This window comes from Sarcophilus harrisii, chromosome 2, assembly GCF_902635505.1.
Source record: "Sarcophilus harrisii chromosome 2, mSarHar1.11, whole genome shotgun sequence".
NCBI lineage: Eukaryota > Metazoa > Chordata > Mammalia > Dasyuromorphia > Dasyuridae > Sarcophilus > Sarcophilus harrisii.
In genome coordinates this window covers 261,344,112-261,361,522 of record NC_045427.1, presented here as the reverse complement: position 1 = coordinate 261,361,522, position 17,411 = coordinate 261,344,112, and the positions used below count along the sequence as shown (strand labels likewise).

At 45.8% G+C, this 17,411-nt stretch overlaps 1 protein-coding gene across 1 annotated transcript; it reads right to left on the bottom strand.

The window, feature by feature from the left end:
• Window positions 1–449: 449 nt before the first annotated feature.
• On the bottom strand, window positions 450–12,990 carry DISP2 (dispatched RND transporter family member 2). The gene is made up of 8 exons (XM_012546192.2): window positions 12,863–12,990; window positions 8,197–8,532; window positions 7,900–7,929; window positions 7,091–7,214; window positions 6,601–6,716; window positions 6,171–6,298; window positions 4,809–4,906; window positions 450–4,273 (listed from the first exon to the last, which is right to left on the bottom strand). Exons 1-8 carry the CDS (start codon window positions 12,988–12,990, stop codon window positions 980–982), a joined length of 4,254 nt encoding a protein of 1,417 aa, XP_012401646.1. The 3' UTR covers window positions 450–979.
• Window positions 12,991–17,411: the final 4,421 nt, after the last annotated feature.

Sequence of the window (17,411 nt, the reverse complement as noted above, 5' to 3'; positions counted from 1 at the left end):
TCCCCTTATAACACTACCTTATGTCATAATTATTGTTTACGAGCTGTAATCTCCTAAGTAGATCTTAGATTCCTTGAAGGTAGGAATCATATCATGTATCATTTTTATATCCCATGCCTTCCTTTGGGGTTCAGCATATCTTTGTAGGAACTTAATGCAAATGTTGAACTGAATCCAAAATGCAATGCTTCAGGGATAGAAGATGAACTTTCCAACTCAAGGAACACAGAGTCATAAGTAGAGCCAATTTTTCATTGTTCTCTATAAAGAAACCCACCAAACAGATCTTTACCTCCCTCTCTCTGGTTATACCCTTCTTGGGTCTCAAGATATTTTTTGGTCACACCCATAAAACTGAAAGGGCAAGGGTATTTGTGGTACAGAGACCCTAGGGCCCAACTCTGGAGACAAAAAAATTATTTGGAAAAGGAGCATGAGACAGTTGTGAGGAGATTCCCAAAGGAAGTGTGAGTCTAGGCTCCAGAAGCCTGCTGGGAGGCCTGCATTATCTTTCTGGTCAATAAGAATCACTTGGGAGGGATTTTCCTGGTTGATCCCCAAAGCCTTGATGCCTAACACTGAAGGAGCACCATGGAAATGCAACTCTGGGAAGCATTTTTTTTTTTCCTTTTCCAGCCAGGGCATAGAATTCCCTGCTGGGATTTGCCTTGCTATTGAATTTCCTCTCCTGTCTTATCTTGGCAGTACCTTTCCCAGGAAGTGTCCTCCTTTTACTCTTGTAGGGAATGGAGGGGTCACACTTAGCCAGTATCATAGAGACAGTCCAGTCTTCCTCTGGAGAACCTTTTAGCTTACTCTACTCCAGTGAGAGTAGATAGTACCATAACTAGACCATCTGGTAGGGCTCTAAGCTTCCCCAACAGTTTGGTGCAACATTTACTTGTTGGTGCTCGGGGGCAACTTCAGACTCCAATCTGGACTTTTCGTTCTTCTCAGTCTTCATTCTACTCCAGGAGCCTCAGCTGCTATAACCAGAATTTTGGGTGCTGGATCTGCGGAGCCATACATCTGGCAAATTGGGCTGGCTATTGGGGAGTACAACAGCGCCACCATCACTGCCTCCCCCGCCACCACGGCCCTTCCAGGAAGAGCTACTCTGGTGGGAAGCAGGCGATGATGGGTCATAGACAGTTTCCCGCAGGGCCAGCCAGAGAGTCTCACGTTTTCCATTCAGTTGACCCCTTTCTGGAGCTGGGGATCTAGCCGTATCTTGAACCTCTGGGGAGGAGACTGCTGAATCAGGAACTGGAGCACTGGGCTCTGAGGTGCTGAGGCAGGTCTCATCGGAGACGCTAAGCCCTTCCAGAGAGCTGGCTGAGGAACAGAGGCAGCGAGGAGTCTCCTCTGCCTCAGGTTTGGGGGAATGAGTAGGAGTGACAGGCTGGGTTGTGGATTGCGGAGTCCCCGTTTCCAAACTCTGGGAATCCTTTCCAGCCCAGGCTTTGGGGGCTGGGTTACTCTCCTTATAAGGAGAGGAGGTCTGTAGAGCGGGGCACTCATCAAAGACAACTTGATGGTCCAAAAGGGGCTCCTGGGGTTCAGGCCTCAGAGTTTCCTGGTGGATAGGTGGTGGAGGGGCCCGGGGATAGCAATGACTTTCTTGGAGCTGCAGATCTTCAGACAGCATTGAAGGACGATGGGACAACTTGCTAGTGGCTGTGCTGGTGTCAAAGCTGTTGCTTCGGCGGCGGGCTAGGGGCTGGAGCTCATACTGTTCTATGAATGCAGCTGAAGAGACCCCAGCAGGCCCTGGGTGGTGGCGGGCAGTCTTCTCCTTACCAGGCTCATGGACTCCATAGTCCCGGGGCAGGCGGCCACAGGGCCAGAGGATCTGGCCACAATTCTTCTCAGGTCCAAAAAAACAGCAGAGGGACTGGAAGAAGAAGCTGGCAAAGCCACAGCTGATGCATTTGACCATCATGAGGAAGATGCCCAGCTTGCGGTAAAGTAGGACTGTGGCAGGTAACATGAGCACTCCTGCTGAGAAGAGGGCAGAGGCTCCCACAGCGGTTGCACAGCTCATCTGGCGGAGGGAGAACGCCACTCGGCTGAGCCGGTCCGGGTGGGGACAGAGGTGGTAGGAGATGCAGTAGTTTACAGTGAAGTCCACGGAGAGGCCCACGGCAGCGGAAAGGAAGAGAGACTCAGCAGCATTGAGCTGCCACTCCAGAAGCACGAGCAGTCCCAGAGTAAGCATCACCGTGCCAGCAATGGCTGTCACAGAAAATAGACTGAGCAGCACATTCCAGGTGCCCAGCAGGAGGATGGCAAAAGACAGGGCGATGGCCAGTCCCAGGACCACCACAGGCTCTGTGCTCAGGCTGTGCTGCAGGCTGTAGAGGTCCAGGCGGCTGGTGAACCAACCATTGCGCAGGCCACCAGGGGCTGTGCTCAGCTCTCCCTCGAGCCAACGGCTCACCTCAAGGTAGAAGCGGTGGGTTTGGCTGTAATCCACACTGTAGTGGAAATTAGTCTGAAACTGCAGAACCAGGGCCACCAGATTGCCCTCAGCATCAAACCGAGGCCCCAAGTCCCTGACCCCATCGGGACTCTGTTCCAGGGCCATCATCTTGAGACAATGCAGGAAGAGCTGGGGACCAAAGGGGAAGTGGAAATGGCCACAACAGAGGCCAGGACCATGGTAGGCACACCGGTGACCAGCCATCCACCGCTGCAGCTCCTCCACAAAGCAGAGAGTAGGCTCCTCCTCCTGTTCAACATAATAGAAGCTCTGATTGCGAGCCCGGTGGCAAAGAGTCAGTAGCCAACGCTGGGCCTGAGGGCCCCGAGCCGAGAAAGTTGGGTCACTCACCAGAGTGCCATTGCTGCGGGGATCCAAGGGATCTCCTGTGTCCACGGGGAGGATGCCCCATACCATGGCCACCGGCATATGCCCGCCCTCTCCCTGAGGCAGGCGTTCAAACATGAATTGTTGACGGTATTCGGCATCAAAGCGCTCAAAAGGGTGGCTAGGTCGGAAGACTTGTCCCCTGGGCATCGTCAGAGTAGGGAGCCGCAGTCGTGGACTGAAGCCAGCAATATAGGCCCCTCCTGCTGCCAGGGCGGCAAACCAGCAGATCCAGATGTAACGAAACTTGATAACACTACAAGGCAGCAGCCGCTGGAAGAGCAGATGGGAGGTGCCCGTCAGGGCCCGCTGTAGGGCACGAAGCTGACGCTGCAGGGCCAACGCTAACCGCTGGTGCCCACTGCCACCCCAGTAGCCCCAGGGCCGATCCGCACAGGTGGGAGCCAGGTAACGCTCATACAGCACCATGGAGGAGGGCAGCCAGGTGAGCATGAGGGCCAGGTTGACCAGCACAGCAGTGCCCATATAGATGGCAAAGCATCGGATGGCAGTTAAGTGACTCAGGTAGCTGGCATAGAAGGCTGTGCCTGTAGTGAGCCCAGAGACCAAGAGCAGGTAGCCAAAATGATGCATGGTATGGCTGACCCGTTGGGGGAGCCCAGATGAGGGCAGCTGGCCCTTGCTGAGGCTCCACAGGTCAAAGAAGACCAGAGTGTGATTGGCACAGATGCTGCTGAGCAAGACAATGGCAGTGAGATTGACGAAGGGAAAATAGGCCAAGCGGAAAGCCACTCGGTAGAGGAAGAAGGCAACTAACAGGGACCCTACCACCACTAGCAACACCATAAATGTGATAAAGAGGGAGCGGAGGTATAGGGAGATGCTGAGAAAGATGGCTCCCAGCGCCAGCACAGGGTACACCGTGTCCCGGGCAAGGTAGTGCCGGAACAGCTGCTGCTTGAGGCCCAGGTCCATTCCTGTGATGGAGGTGTAGTTGTCGAAGAGCTCCCAGGAGGAGGCCAGGTTGTCCAGGTATATGCCCATCATGGAGGCCCCCTTCTTGGTAGGCAAGAAGAGAAGACTGTACTTGAGGGAGGGCACCTGGTAGTCAGCGGTCTGGGGACTCAGGAAATCCCGATCGACAAGGAAGTGCAGAAGCTGGTAGATGGCACTGACTCGGGCACACTTTTCAGGCACGTGGGTACAGAGTGGGTGCTTCTCCCTTTGGGTACCCAGACAGGTGGGCACAAGGGCCCCACGGTGGTAATAAGGGGCACAGGCCCGTAGAAGAGCCAGCGTGCGGACAATGTCCCCCTGGGTGATGTCCAGGCATGAGGAGCGGTTGTAGAGCACAGCAATATAGTTGCCCAGGGACCAGCTAGGGCAGCACTCATTGGCTGAGGTGCGCTGACACAGGTCCCTGAAGTGGGCGTGGGAACGGATCTGCAGAGGGACAGCAGTGGAAGGTCTCAGGAAGCTCAAATGGCTATGATGGGGCAGCCCAAGAATTAGACTATCCCCTTGCCTTCCAGAAGGATACAGAGGAGCAGTTTGGAGACATGGGGACCAATGTCCTCAGCCCTCACCTGGTGTTAATTCACCAAGTGACCATGTGGCTTCTATCTTAGAGGAGAAGTCTGCCCCTTTGAGGAATGGAGGTTATCAAAGACATTTTGGAGAACCCAAAGAACAGCAATAGGTCACTCTCTTGTCTATTTAACTGGGGAGAATGGAGAGGAGAGTGGAGGGGAGCAGGCAGATACAGTCAAAAACAGGAGGAATAGAGGATGAGGGCAAGGAGGATACCAGGGGCAAGGTCATTGCCTCATTCTTTACAGGGATTTCACATTTATAATAGGCTCAGCCACCTCCTGGGAGCTTTTTCTTTCCCAAAGAGGTCACATGTGGTCCTATCCAATCCTCTCCTCTCTTCCTCCCTTTCCATACCCTAAGGTCCCCACAAACCCAGGTGGCTCACCTTATCCTGCTCAATTCGACACATGGATTGAATGGCCTGCAGATTCCACAGGCTGCCAGCTGTGGTGGACATGAACACCAACTGGGAGTAACTCTTCTCTGCAATACAAACTCCAAGAACTTTAACCCTCCAATCTTATAGACTCCTAAGGACCCCATTCAGGACCCTAAAATCCCCATGGGAAGTGGAAGATACTGAATCATCTCTATCTGTGTGAAAATGGGGAAACTGAGGCACAAAAAAGGGAAGAGATTAGTCCAGGCTTGTATGATGTGGCAGGAAGGGGTAAAAATAATTTCTGATTCTTAGTGTTCTTTTACCCTAGTCTCAGGTAGGATAGCCACTTGGAGTTTTTACTAAAGAGAAACTGAGGCAGACCCTATTGCCTCTTAAATGGGAATCTAAATTGTTACTGGGAGTTGATTAGTTCCTGTTGACCCAGGGACAAATAATTCCATACTTGTCCCCAAGATGCGATTCTTGGAAGGTCATCCCTCTCTGGCATACCTAAATGCTTATTCACCTAGTTCCCAACCTTTTAATTGGGTTCTGTGTCTATGGTGAATAGTCGCCTTCAGAAAACTAGTTCAAGGGAACTGAAAGTAGCCAAAACTGCCTAGCTAAAGTCAAGCAATTCAAATAATTCTTTTGGCCCCAGATTTTAAAACATACACTTCAGGCATCTTTTCCTCAGAAGGCAGATAGTGTAGGTACTATAATCTCCATTTTTGCTGCTGAAGTCCCACTAAATCCTGTCCCATTTTTTTTTAACCTGTGCTTCTGCTCCCTTGCTTCTCAGGCTTTCTGCTTGGGTCCCTTGATCTTGACTTCTCCGATTTCTTGAAAAATGTTTTTGATCCTCACTGACTAATTTTCCTGGATGCCATTGACCCCTTGCTTTGCAACTTGTCTTTTCTTCTCACCTTAGCTGATCTTCATGAACTTCATGACCTGTGGCTTACCTCATAGTACCTGCCAACCCTTCTCTTGTTTCATCCTTTTGTTTTGATTATATTCCTCAAGGTTAGTTCTCATCTGCCCCATACTGCTATTGGCAAAGTCCCAGGGGTTGGAGTGGACACAGGGGGAGTTCTGCTGCAGTGACCTGAGCCAAAGTGCTGGTTATACTGGAGTAGCGGATGGGGGAAGAGGAAGGAAGTAGGGAGCATATGGAGGGTCTGTGTTCTGTCTAGATGGGCAGAAAATAACAGTGAGTGTATCCTTGTGCCTCTGGTAATACGATGGGGGAAAGCACTGGGTCAGAAGGCTTACAGAAAATGAGTGTCTTATTTGGGGAGCCAGTGGAGGGAGAGGGAGAAGGGCCTGGATTGTTAAACTAAGGGGGGGCAAGATGCCACTCACCTGGGGGACCACAGAAGAAGCCATCCTGCTGTCTGTCCTCCCAGGATTCCACCATCCTACGAGGCCGGACCAGCCATTCCTGGGCACTGTCCCAGTCCATGGGGCTCATTGTAATAGAGCTGTCAGAACTGAGGTAGAAGAAGTTCCCATCCCAGAGTAAGCTACCAGCAAGGCCAGGAAATGTACTAGTAAGGGCTTAACTTGACAGTTAGCTCAAGAAGAGAGGTCAGCTGGCTAAGTGATCACAGTTCTTTCAGTGGACAAGAAGGATATGTGCTTCTTCTGCCCTTTAAGAAGTTACCTGAGGCTGTGTGCGCGCGCGCGCACATGAGTGTGTGTGTGTGTGTGTGTGTGTGTGTGTGACCACAGTAGGCATGCCATCTTACAGGGACACAGCTATCCTCCCCTCCCCCCATGCCATGGCCCATACCTATTCAGGTCAGGGTCAGGGGTTAATGAGAACACCTTCTTGTGGCCAGTGAGTTCCTGTACGATTCTCCAGACTGTCAGTTTTTGCCCAATATCTGTGTCCCGAGGTTCAAAACCCTGCAGTGAGGTTCACAGGAAGGGCAGAATTGTTAGGATGTGGGGATAAATCCTCCAACCAGCGAATCCCCTCTTTTCCTTCAGTTCCACAAGCCACCAGTCTATCTCCCATGCCCTATTCCCAGTAATGCAGAGACCAAAAGAGATGAAGCCCATCTAGATTATCTGATTGCTAAGTAGCAATCTCTTTTTATCCTGAATGTTTCCTTTTCTCTTTAACTTGTCCATTCCCTCTTATGCTTCCTTCAGAAGCATCTTACCCAGACACCATTTCCCCCCAGCTGACTCCACCCCATCTCACTGTCTAGTGGGAAAGAGAAAAGCAGTGAGATCTGGTACTTCTGCCTTTCCCTCTTTGTCCCTCTGTCACTCACCAGTAAGGGCTCTGAAAAGTCAGGCATTTGTCCCCCAAGCAGCCCAGCTATTGTACAGAGCAAGACAGTGGCCAGGCATACCAGCAGCACAGCCAGGGGCCATTCAGCAATCAACTGGGAGTAGCTAGAAAGGAAGGGAGCCAGGGCATGAATGGGGGCACCCTAGCTCTCAGTAGAGAAGAGTTCCTCAGGGGAGGGGGCTGAGGACATTTCCTGATTATGTTGCTCTAATGCATTCCCAAATTGTGCTCCATGAGACCCATGATGTGACTAGGTATTCCACAAGAACATTTTAATGCTAGTGAGTGCTTCAAATGGGAACCATTCCTCCTAACAGCCCAGTATAAGGTCTCTCTTCTGCCCTGAAGGGGACAGTGCTGAGCCACAGATTACCCTCACTCTCCAGGCTCATTGGTGTTCAGGAATCAGTGGCCATCATAAAATAGCACAGCCCTGAGCAAAAGATACTATCTATCTGTCTTCCCACTGCACATATGAACCATATATGCACCCCATCTCCACCTCAAAAGTTAAAAATCGGCAGAAATGATTCTTCAGCCTGGTGATTGATTTCCACAAACATTTATCCCTTAGGGCTTGTGGATAGCTAGGAAAAATACTCATTGTAGAATGCTATCCTTACATGTTTTGTCAATGAATAACAAACTCAAAAGTACAATGTGGCCAATACTTTGGGAAATACTGTGGGAAGCTATGGTAATGAAATTTGGGGAGAATATGAGGTATAACACAGCAGGGGAAGAACATGATGAATGATATGAGAGGATAAAGGAAGACATAGTTCCTACCTTCTTGGCATCTGGAAAGTCTGCTCATGCCTATAGATAAGAAAGATAGCTAATTGAAGAGTTATTTCTTTCATAGCAAAAGGAAGCAAAGCCCCCACCAGGTCCTAAATCTTTCTTCCAGTGACATTCAAGATGTTCTGCAGTCTGGAAGCCCTTCCCCAGCATATTATACCCTGGAACTTCCATATTCAGGAATTCTGAGACTTGGGCTCTCAGTCTCCAGCCTAATCCCATGGACAGGACTATTTTTTCCCCTGTTGTTTTTTACCTGCATCCCACCCTAATCTCACTTCTTACCTGACGCTTACCACATGGTGCTGCACAGGTCTGGGCTTCCAGGAGCCATCCCTCTGGGAGGGAATAGGGGAGGGGCTGAGGCTAGAGTGGTGGGAGCATAGGGCAGTTCTGTCCCCAGGCCCAGGCAAGGTGTAGCCACCTCGGTACTCCTGTTGGACCCGGGGGTAAGGGAATCGAGGAGGACCTGAGGGACTGGATAAATTCTGACCCTGTGGTTGGAGGGTACTTGAAACTGGTAATGGACCCAAAGAGATTAGGGGTGTGGTAACTGGGCAGCGGTGGAGTGGACATCTTCTCTCCTGATTTGGATCAGGCCCTGGATCCTCAGTCTGGGAACTGTTTGGAGAGGGAAAAAAAGAAGAATCAGAATTGGAAGGAAGAGAGAGTCAGTGAGGCTATCCCAGGGCCGTGAATGTGTCCCTACAACTACAACACTTGGGGAAGTAAGGGGTCACTGCCTAGTAGATCTGGAGTCTTGGGGCCTCTCTGGATAGCTAGTCCCTGTGGCAAGCAACAGAAGGTGAAAAATGTGGAGTGGGGACAGGTGAAAGGGTTTTGGTATCTCTGTATTTGACTTAAATCTCATGACCCACCTTTTTGCTATCTAATCAAAGGATTTATTTTATTATGGAATAGACAGCTTGGGTGACCTGGGTTTAGTTTTTAATTCTTTGAATGATATTATTAAAATGTACATTTGACCATGTCATGCTTGAGAATTGTCAGTGACAACATATTTGCCTGTGGGACAAACATAAAATCCTTAGGATAGCATTTAAAGTTCACCACAATTTGTTTTTTGCTTGATTTTCCAGTCTTATTTCATTTATTTATTTGTTTGTTTATTAAGTCATTCATTCATTTGTTTATTTATCTACTCTCCTTTCCAATCAAACTGACCTACAAGCTGTTCCTTAGTAGATTATAATCAGTTCCTTGAGAGTGGGGATAGTTTCATTGTTACCCTCATATTCCATCTACTACTTAGTGCTGCACACAGTGCAGTTTGTTGAACCGAATGAAATTAATTTAAAGTGTGTGCAGAATGTCCATGATGAGTTGAAAGCTGACCTTAGAATCAAAAGACTTGGGTTCACCTTCTATCTCTGACATACAAGCTTTGTGATCCTGAGCTAATCACATAATCTTCACCAAGAGTTTCTTATACAAATGAAATCACAGATCTGGTCCAATAAATTAATTAAATTGAGTGGCTTTAGGGAGGTTCAGTAGAACCTCAGTAGAACTAGTAGCATCAGCAAGTGTCATTTTTCAGTGCCATGAGCAGAACTGTGCTAGAAATTGCTTGGAGACAATTACTACCACCATGCATGAGTAGAACTTATCAACATTTAGAGACATTAGGACTGTTGAAAAGAAACAATGCGTGACTACATACTCTGTTTGTAGGGACTGCTAGAAGTCTCATTGGAACCCCACTGGGCTGGAAGAGTTCCTTTCCTAGCACTACTGGAGAGACTGCATGATACACTCTGCTTGCAGGAACTGCAAAAATCTCATTGAAGTAGACTGGGCTGGAAGGATTTCTTTCCTAGCACTGCTGGGAGATTTCCCTGTTCTGTGAATGAGCTTGCCCTGATTCTTATTCCAAAGCCAACACGACTTCTATACTGAAGAGGCTTTGAACCAGGGTTCTGTTTAAAATGGGATGGGAGAAGGGATGGGGAAACAGAGAGAAAGAAGAAAGCAGCATGAGTACAGGCTGTGTTCTGTCCAGATACCAAATAAGTAGATAGAAAATTTAAAAAATGAACTCATTTTTGTCTTTCTGGTGAAAAGATAACTAACATTGTTGGCCACAGAAGGATTAGAGATAATGTGTTCTGTTCTTGGGGGGGAAGAGGTTGGACAGCAGATCCTATCCTTCCTCCCAGGCAGTGATGGAAGACAACTGTCTTCTTTAAGATCAGAAATCTGACTGACACATAGGGAATACACATTGTTTGTCCTTCCAAGCATTGATATGAGGAAAAGGAAGAGATGAATTATAACTTTACATTGTTTACTTCAATAATCACTAGTAAATAACTCATCTGGTTCCACCTTTTTAAAAAACTTTTTTATCCTTTCTCTGTCAAATGTTATATAAATCCTAACTTCAAAAATACCTTTTTCTCCCATTCCCAACATTCCTAACTCCTTCTATTTATTCTGATCCCTGATAGATGATTGAAGAAGGAAGAATTTTTGTGCTCTGTTTTTCCTTCTCCAGAAAACCTCAGCTACTGGATGTGCCTAATACTCCCAATGTGGCAGAACTTGAGAATCTATCCATCTTCTTACTGGAGCACATCCAAACCTTCTGTTCTTCTGCTTTCCCATGCTAAAAGAGTCAAATCCCACCCATTTCAAAGGAAAAATCCTTCTTAAACCAAAACTCTTGTTCCCTAGCTCCTATTCCCATACATTGTTTGGCCTGATCCAATGATAATAAGAATTAACTATTTTAGCTTCTTCTTCAGAGTGATTTCCTCTTGCCATCTGAGTTCCCAGGAAAGAAGTGTAAGGCTGATTGTGATGATTAATTTCCTGGATTTGCCTGTTTGTCTTGGAGAGATCCAGCAGGCAAATGAACTGGGAGAGGAATACCATATACATTGGCTTCAGCCCAATAGGGATTAACAGTCCTTGACTTCTTGACTCCAAGTCCACATCTCTTTTTCATTATGCCAACTATCTACTGATTTAGATGGAGAATGATGGGTGTATAAGTATATTTTACTTGCTCAATCAATATTTATCATGTATCTATTATGTTTCAGACATTGTGCTAAGCACTGGATGGAATCTAACTTTGTGGAATGAAAAAAGGGTAAAAATATTTTATTTTCCTTTAAGTTGAATAATTATAAATATATGAGAGGCTATTTTAAAAGAAAGTGGTAGAAAAAAAGTGGTAGAGAAATACAGTGAAATATGGATTTTTATGTAATACAAATAATCACCTCTTAATTTCTATCTTAGGACAGCTAGGTGGAGCAGTGTAAAGAGTTTGGGGCCTGAAATCAGGAAGATTCATCTTTCTGAGTTTTAATATGGCCTCAGACACTTATTAGCTGTGTGACCCTGGTGAAGTCATTTAATTCTGTTTACTTAAGTTACTCACGTGTAAAATGAACTGGAAAAATAAATGGCAAAATGACAAGCTTCCTTCTCTCCCCAAAAGGGGGTTACAAAGCATCAGACATGACTGAACAATTTCTGTTTTGAATAAGATCAAATAATCCTTAAAGCCATCTCCTTGACTGCTCCTTCTCAATCTCCTTGGTGGGGACTTGGAAGATCTTTCCCCCATCACCAAAACTTGTTTGTGTATTTCTTTTTTCTTTTTCTGAGTTCTCTACTTATTAAATTTTTCTTACTACATTTTCACAAGCTAGTTTGTGTTATAGTTTTTTCATTTAATATGTTTTTCCTTTTTGCTAAACTGTTCATGAAAGCAGAGACTGTCTTATTTATCTTTATACTCCCTACAGCGCCTAGCAGAATGTCTTTCATATAATGTAGACTCAAATATAGTATTATTGGGTTACTTTCAAGCATTCTCTCAAGGACAGATTTTTGTGCCTTTCAAGGTAGTAACCTTATAACAACAAACTAATCCAGAAAAATGTAATAACAAACTACTTGGTCTCTTCTCTTCTCTATCCTTGTCTTCCCTCTACACCTCCATCCCAAATAACAGATGTGTGATTTAACAGTGGCCTTCTAAAGACAAGACCCCCCAGTTGATGTCTAGAGCAAAGGAGTGACTCTAAATTTTTTTTCAGGCTTGAAAGGACAACAGTACCATGGCAGAGGGAAATATCTGGAAAAAAGTAAGACCTTTCAAGGGTCCATAATTATGTGGTATATATGACTATCTACTCTGCCTTTAGGGAGCTCCGGTCACATAAAAGCAAGTTGTAGATTTGTTTTTCTGTGCTGTGAACACTAGAATCATTTCCAGAGCAGTGATTCTTTCTAGCAGGGCCAGATGCAGGTCTGAGATCCTAAGTCTGCTTACCTGGGCTCAACTTTGTCTATGTGACTGCCATAGGTGGGACAGAGACTCAAGTAAACAAACCACAGGCACATACATGAGAACCCATGGACATGCAACTTGTCAAAATGATGAACAAAGGCAAATAGTCAGACATTCATAGATGAGGACCCAAAGGCACACCCACAGCGTTATGTCCACATGCACACACTTCTCTACACAATCACGTAAGCAGAGGCTCACAAGCTCATCCCCTGACAGATGGTCACAGAGGGTGGATGTTTTTTTCCGAGGAGACGCAGGGCAAGGTATAAAGAACTGGGAATGATAGAGGTGGGAGGGGGTAGGGCTAGGACAAGAGAAGGGTTGGAACCAAGAATGAAGCAGACAGGTCAAGCCACTGGGTTGGGGATAAGGAAGATGGGTAGACTGGAAGTGGGGGCAGGGAGGAATGTTGAGATTGGGAAAAGACATGCAGGAGTAACGAGGGAGCGGTGTGCATGGGAGATGGCACAGAGGAGTCTCTAGAAGTGATGATAGGAAACTGGGAGGGGGCCACGGCGATGCAGAAGAAAATGTATGGAGGCTGCCCGCGGTCGTCCAGGTTGTGGGGAAGGTTTCATGAAGACGTGGGAGGTTGGGTTGGGTCATGGTCTGCCTTACCTGTCTAGGGGACTGCTCTCTGGGGCTAGGGGCTGCCCTTCGGGAGGCTGCTCCGCCCTGAGGCCAGGTGTGGATGCCGAGCCGGGGCCGGGACCTCGGTTAGGGCCGCTGCTGCCTCGGCTCTCCATGCCCGTGGGCGGCGCCGCTGTCCGGTCTCTGGTGCTGAAGCGGCCGTGGAGGCTGCTTCACTGCGCCTGCGTTTAGTCAAGGCGGTCCCAGTCAATGGGCGTGGGTCGGGAAAGGGCCCAGCCAATGGACCCAAAGCCACGTGGGGTGGGGCGGAGTCAGGCGGAGGGGGCTGGCTCCCTGGGGTGCGGCTTTGACGCTCTCAGTCTAGGAACTCCCGACCGGGCTGCTCTGTCAGAAGGGGCCAGAGTGGAGGTCTGGGCTTCGGGAAGCAGGTCTCCTGCATAGAGTTTCGTCTGGCAGGGGCTCTCAGGATTCCGCTTTTTCTTTGTAAGACTCTGGGAAAGCCACGCCTGACTCCCGTGTGTACAGAGCACTTAGAAATCTTTAAGAGAAGGAGTGGAAATCGGAGAGGAGAGAGGACACTGAATAAAAGGGGTAGAAAGGGGTGAAAGACGGCAGTAGGAGAAATTATATACATGCCTACCTACATACATGTATCTGCGTGTATATGTATAAGCCATCTGTCTGTCTGTCTGTCCTTCTCCCTAACTCCTCACCCTTAACTCCTTCCCCAGTTGTGGGTTATAGCAGCGTGAAGCTTTGGAGTTTAACTTCTTAGGTCCAAGACTGAAAACTTGGCTTTCTCTGAAACTTTTCTGAAGTGAGTTTCTAAATAACTGAGCGAGGTAGTGGATTGAGTAGCTAGCTGGGTGGATGTTGAGGGGAAATGAAGGCCTGAAATAAGAAAAGGGCATTGAGTTTCCTCTTTCCTTCCTTAGAAACACCACTTTCTCTCTCCTCCTTCTCCTACCCAATGAGGCACAGTTTGCCTCTTCCTCCTGGCTTCTCTTCCCATTTCCCTTCTCACCCATTACTGAACAACACTTCATACTTGATGTCATTTGTCACAGTTCCCAGTGATAGAGCGCTGGAGTCAGGAAGAGGGAGGTCAAATTTGGCCACAGACACTCACTAGTCACTTAACTCTGAACAACTTATTGAACTTCTGTTCACTTTAATCTGCTGGAGAAAGAAATGGCAAACCATCCCAGTATCTTTGCTAAGAAGACCCCATGGACAGTATTGGCATGCTATCGTACAAAGGAGCACAAAGCTTTAGACATTACTTAACAACAAGTATCATGAATTATTTCATCGATCCAAACAGAACTAGCCCCTTGGATGTTTCTGACATTATAAAGGTGAATTTTCTTATTTGAGGAAAGCAAAACTTTAGAGCACAGGACACTTTAGCAGGGGAGGAACGCCTTGTGTGGGGTGCTCTTATTTTGGACAGTCAGAGAGCAACACAAGGACACTGGGATGGGAGTGAGAAGTGAAGGAGAACAAGTGTGTGTCAGATAGTGGTTAGATTAGTGGAATACTATGTTCAGTTTTACATACTGTATTTTATAAAGACCACTAAAAAAAAGTAAGTTGACCAAGATGGTAACTATACCCTATAAAAATTGTTGTCCAAAAATAGAATAGACTATTTCAGGAGTTAGTTGGTTCCCAATTTCTGGAGGTCTTTAAATGGCTCCTGGATGACCAATTTTTTTATTATAGTTTTTTATTTCCAAAGCATACGCATGGGTAATTTTTCAACACTGACCCTTGCAAAACCTTCTGTTCTAACCCTTCCCCTCCTTCCTGCCACCTCCTCCCCTAGACAGCAGGCAGTACATGTTATATGTTGAATCCAATATATGTATAAATATTCACAGTTATCTTGCTGCACAAGAAAAATCGGATCCAGAAAGAAAAAAAAAAAACCTGAGAAGGAAAACAAAAATGCAAGCAAGCAAACAACAGAAAGAGTGGAAATGCTATGTTGTAGTTCACACTCACTTCCCATAGTTCTCTCTTCATTGCTGACTCTCTTCATTACTAAACAATTGGAACTGGTTTGAATCTGGATGACCAATATTAACAGAATTATAGCATGGATTCTTTTTTGTTCAGGAACCAGCTGGACAAGTAAGCTCCAAATTTTTTTCCAATTCTGATTTTGTGAATCTGTGGTTCTCTTATATGTATGTAGAAAAGTCATGGAAAATAAGGCAGAAAGATTAAGTTAAAGCTATCATTCTAACCTGTTGAGATTTTTGTGTAAAAAGGTATAAAGCACTTTGCAGACCTTCAAGCATTGCATAAATGTGTGGGGTTGTTATCAATTTTTTATATCTAAATTAATTGATAGGTTTTTTATTCATGCTTTCTTTACACAGCTTCCTTCCTCCTCCCTTAGAGTCTTTTGCTTTTGAATTCTTTGAAAGAAGAATTTCCCATTCTTCTTCCATTCCTGATAGAATTTCAAGACATAGGATCTAATCTATCCTTTCCTTAAGAATAAGGTGTTTGATCCCTATCGCTTCTTTGCAGAGCTGAAAACTAGGGTTTTGTTTATATATCTTTCCTCATTTTTCACCTGACTGTACTATTTTGGGACTTTTCCACCTTGCATCTTCTTTGGATACCAGCCCCACTCCCACCCTCTTTTTCAGCTTTCTTTTGTGTTTTTTCTTTCCCCATTAGATTGTAAACTCCTTCAGGGTAGGGGTTCTCTTTCTGTTTTGTATTTATATCTTCGACACTTAATATCATTCCTAGCACATGGTGATAATAAATATTTATTGATTAACAGATTGATACTGTGGGATTGAGTAAAAGTGTTGGTTAGTTTTGCTGAACTAATTTTTCTTTTTCATCCTTTATTTCAAGACATGGCTCACTAGGAAGGGAAGAAGAAATAATATATTTGGGCAACAAGATAAAAATAAAAGATATCAATAAACTTTTTTTAAATTTTAAAATAAAAGATAAGGCATTTGTATTTTAATTGGTATAAACCATTAGAGGATTTTGAAGGGGCAGAGGCATAACATGTGAAGATTGATGTTTTAGTAAGTTTAACCTGACAGTAGTGTATTGAAATAAGGTTTAGACCAGAGTGACAGCAGTGGGAGAAGTGACTCATTCTAACTCTAACTCAGTGAGCAAATAAGACTGCATTGTCTCTTAAACTATAACTTTTTTTTTGTTAAGAGGGTTGTTTGAGTGACTTAATAAAAACATTGGGGCTTAGTTTGGGGACAAGTACTAGGTTTTTCTTGGTACATTTTTCAAGAGCAATAAGGAGACAGATTCATTGTCCCAGAAAGAATAGTAGGCATGGTGACCAAATGAAAAGATTTCTTTTAATAATGTGCCTTTGCCTCCAAGAGATTGTCTATTAAGCAGGATAGGATGTTGTCCTGTGCCAGACTGGCAAAAGTTGTTCCTTGGTTTCTGCCTCTTTGCATTGCTTCCTTAGAGATGTGGGCCATGAGGGTGTCCTGGAGGACAATGGGGAGGTCCTCCAGGACCAGGTGGGTGCCCTCCAGGACGAGATGAGTTTTTCCAGGACAATGAAGGGGCCCTCTAAGACCGGTGAGTTTGTCATGCCAATGGCCATGGACAGGTGGATGCCCTCCAAGGGGGCACTGTCCCTGTAAAAAGTCAAAGAGACATAGTTAGAAGTCACCTCCTTACTCCCTATGTGTGTGTGAACAAGTCATCACCCTTTTTGGACTTAAGTTTTCTTATCTGTAAATTGAAAAGACTGGATGAACAGTCTCTGTAATCCTAAATTATAACCTCACTGATTCCCGTGTCTTGAATAGAAGAAAAGGGACAAACATTTATATAGTACCTACTATGTGCCAGGTCCTGTGCTAACCATTTTACAATCATTATCTCATTTAATTCTCACAACCACCCTGGGAAGTAGTTGCTATTATTAACCTCATTTTCTAGTTGAAACTGAGGCAAAAAGGGTTAAATGACTTGCTCAGGGTTACACAGCTAGTCAGTATTAGAAGCCACATTTGAACTCAGGTCTTCCTGACTCCAAGACCAATACTCTTTCCATTTTGCCAGCAGATACAAGATAATAAGAGGCATGGGTGGAAAAAGAGAATTTCTGGTCATTATTGGGACTCTGCCTCTATTTGAGGAGACCAGTGAAATCTTGTTCTTGTATAATAATAATAACAGTAGCCAATATTAATGTAAGATTTGCAAAGCACTGTACAACTTTGTTTTATGCTCATGACAATCCTGGTTCTCCAGGATTGTTTTCCCAACTTCAGGTCTAGTGCTCTGTCCATTGCATTACCTAGCAGCCTTCCAAACATTCTCATTGTTCCTCTATCTTTCAACTTAATTTGTAGCTGGCAGAAAGGGCTGAAAACCCAGGGCCCTGGCTTTGCACACAGAGCAACAGAGAAGTAAAGGAGTAATGTGGAGGTCTTGTGGCTGGCAGTCAAAGTGACTTCATTTTATCCTCTAATCTGCTGTATGACTTTGACTCATGGGAAATCTCAGTTTTACTTCTCAGTGACATACACACACAATTATTTCCTCTTCCTCTTCCATT

What these genes read in the sequence shown, in the direction of transcription:
- DISP2 (XM_012546192.2), bottom strand. Translation starts at nt 12,990, where the DNA reads ATGGAGAGCCGAGGCAGCAGCGGCCCTAACCGAGGTCCCGGCCCCGGC. An exon ending in CACCATGTGGTAAGCGTCAG is followed by an intron (nt 7,930 to 8,196) that starts GTAAGAAGTGAG and finishes TCTTATCTATAG; the next exon opens with GCATGAGCAGACTTTCCAGA. An exon ending in CCTGACCCTGACCTGAATAG is followed by an intron (nt 6,299 to 6,600) that starts GTATGGGCCATG and finishes CTTCTACCTCAG; the next exon opens with TTCTGACAGCTCTATTACAA.